At 31.5% G+C, this 1,341-nt stretch overlaps 1 protein-coding gene across 1 annotated transcript in view; it reads left to right on the top strand.

Moving 5' to 3' along the window:
* PDE1A (phosphodiesterase 1A, calmodulin-dependent) overlaps positions 1–1,341 on the top strand; it is a 362,008-nt gene that overhangs the window by 243,959 nt on the left and 116,708 nt on the right. The window contains exon 2 of the mRNA XM_012651140.1: positions 1,030–1,143. Within this exon, the coding sequence (XP_012506594.1) occupies positions 1,030–1,143 (114 nt within the window). The remainder of the gene's footprint in view (positions 1–1,029; positions 1,144–1,341) is intronic.

Raw genomic sequence — 1,341 nt, 5'->3', positions numbered from 1 at the left:
GGAAATCATCCAAAGTAAATTGTAGGAAAATATGCTACATTATCTCTAAGATATGACTAAAAGTAAATGCACTCTGTTGTCTCTTTTGAAGTGCCTTTGAACAGAAATGGAATTTAATTCTGTCTCATGACTTAGAAAAAGAAGTAAATTGTCTTCATGTTGCTTACCTGTAGTATGTAGAGAGTAAGGAATATTTGTTCCTTTTCTGTGTAGCATAGTATACATATTCAGAAATACTTGGCTTACAATGTAATGCATAGAAGTTTCCAAAAGTGTTATAAATTCATTGAGGTAACTTGTATCATGTCACTATATTAGATTTCTATTGCTGTATAATTATTATCCCAAAACTTAGTGGCTTAATGAGATAACATTCCTTATCTCACAGTTTCTGTGAGTCAGGGATCTAGCTGAGTCCTGTGCTTTCGAATTCCTCAGAGTTGGGACACATGATCTTAGGGGCACAAACAAGAGAAAATATGTTCAGATTTGTCTTAGGTGAAAAACCATTCCAGTAAAAACACTAAGGATACATACATGTATTTTTGTTTCCTCATCTTGATTAATTTTAGAGGAAATTTTTGCTTTCCATCTTTGTTTTTATTGCTATATACAGTGAACAATAGCTACTGTAGCAGTTAGAAGAGCACCCTTTAAATATTCCCTTAGCGCTAACTCAAAAGAAGCAGAACAGCCATAGAATACATCCTAACTATATGAATATACTTTCATGAAAAATGTCTATATTGTCTTGAATTTTCAGGAAGACTGTTCTTAAAATATGGCACTTAAACTAGGTACCTACACCCCTAATATTACTGAGAGGCGAATATAATTTCTAGTTATTGCTTAAGTGATGAAGACTGGCTTTAATTATATAAAAAATTTTCTGAAAATATTTCTATTTTATGACCTAGAGATAGTTCTGTTAAAATGTTTATTCAATTTGTGTATTTAATATTGTACTATTTTCCATATAGTTACAATAGATCTCTATTTCTATTTCTCTCTTTGGCTTTTTTGAAATAGACTAAGATGCTTAGTGAAGCAGCTGGAAAGAGGTGATGTTAATGTCGTTGACTTAAAGAAGAACATTGAATATGCAGCATCTGTGCTGGAAGCAGTTTATATCGATGAAACAAGGTAAGTTTTAACCTTCTCTCCCTTTTATCTTCTTTGCCTCGCTCCCCTCTTTGTTTCTCTTTCTTGACTATCCTTTATCTCAAACAGGAATTTAGCATATCTTTGTATGAAACCAAAATCAAAATCTTAAAATTTAAAAGGTTCTTCTTCACTGAGCTAATTAACTGGATTATGAGTCTCTTAAAAAAAATAATATAT

Source organism: Propithecus coquereli, unplaced genomic scaffold, assembly GCF_000956105.1.
Source record: "Propithecus coquereli isolate 6110/MARCELLA unplaced genomic scaffold, Pcoq_1.0 Scaffold35, whole genome shotgun sequence".
In the NCBI taxonomy this organism is placed as follows: Eukaryota; Metazoa; Chordata; class Mammalia; order Primates; family Indriidae; genus Propithecus; species Propithecus coquereli.
The sequence above is the reverse complement of the archived record's forward strand: the minus strand, read 5'-3'. Positions and strand labels throughout refer to the sequence as shown.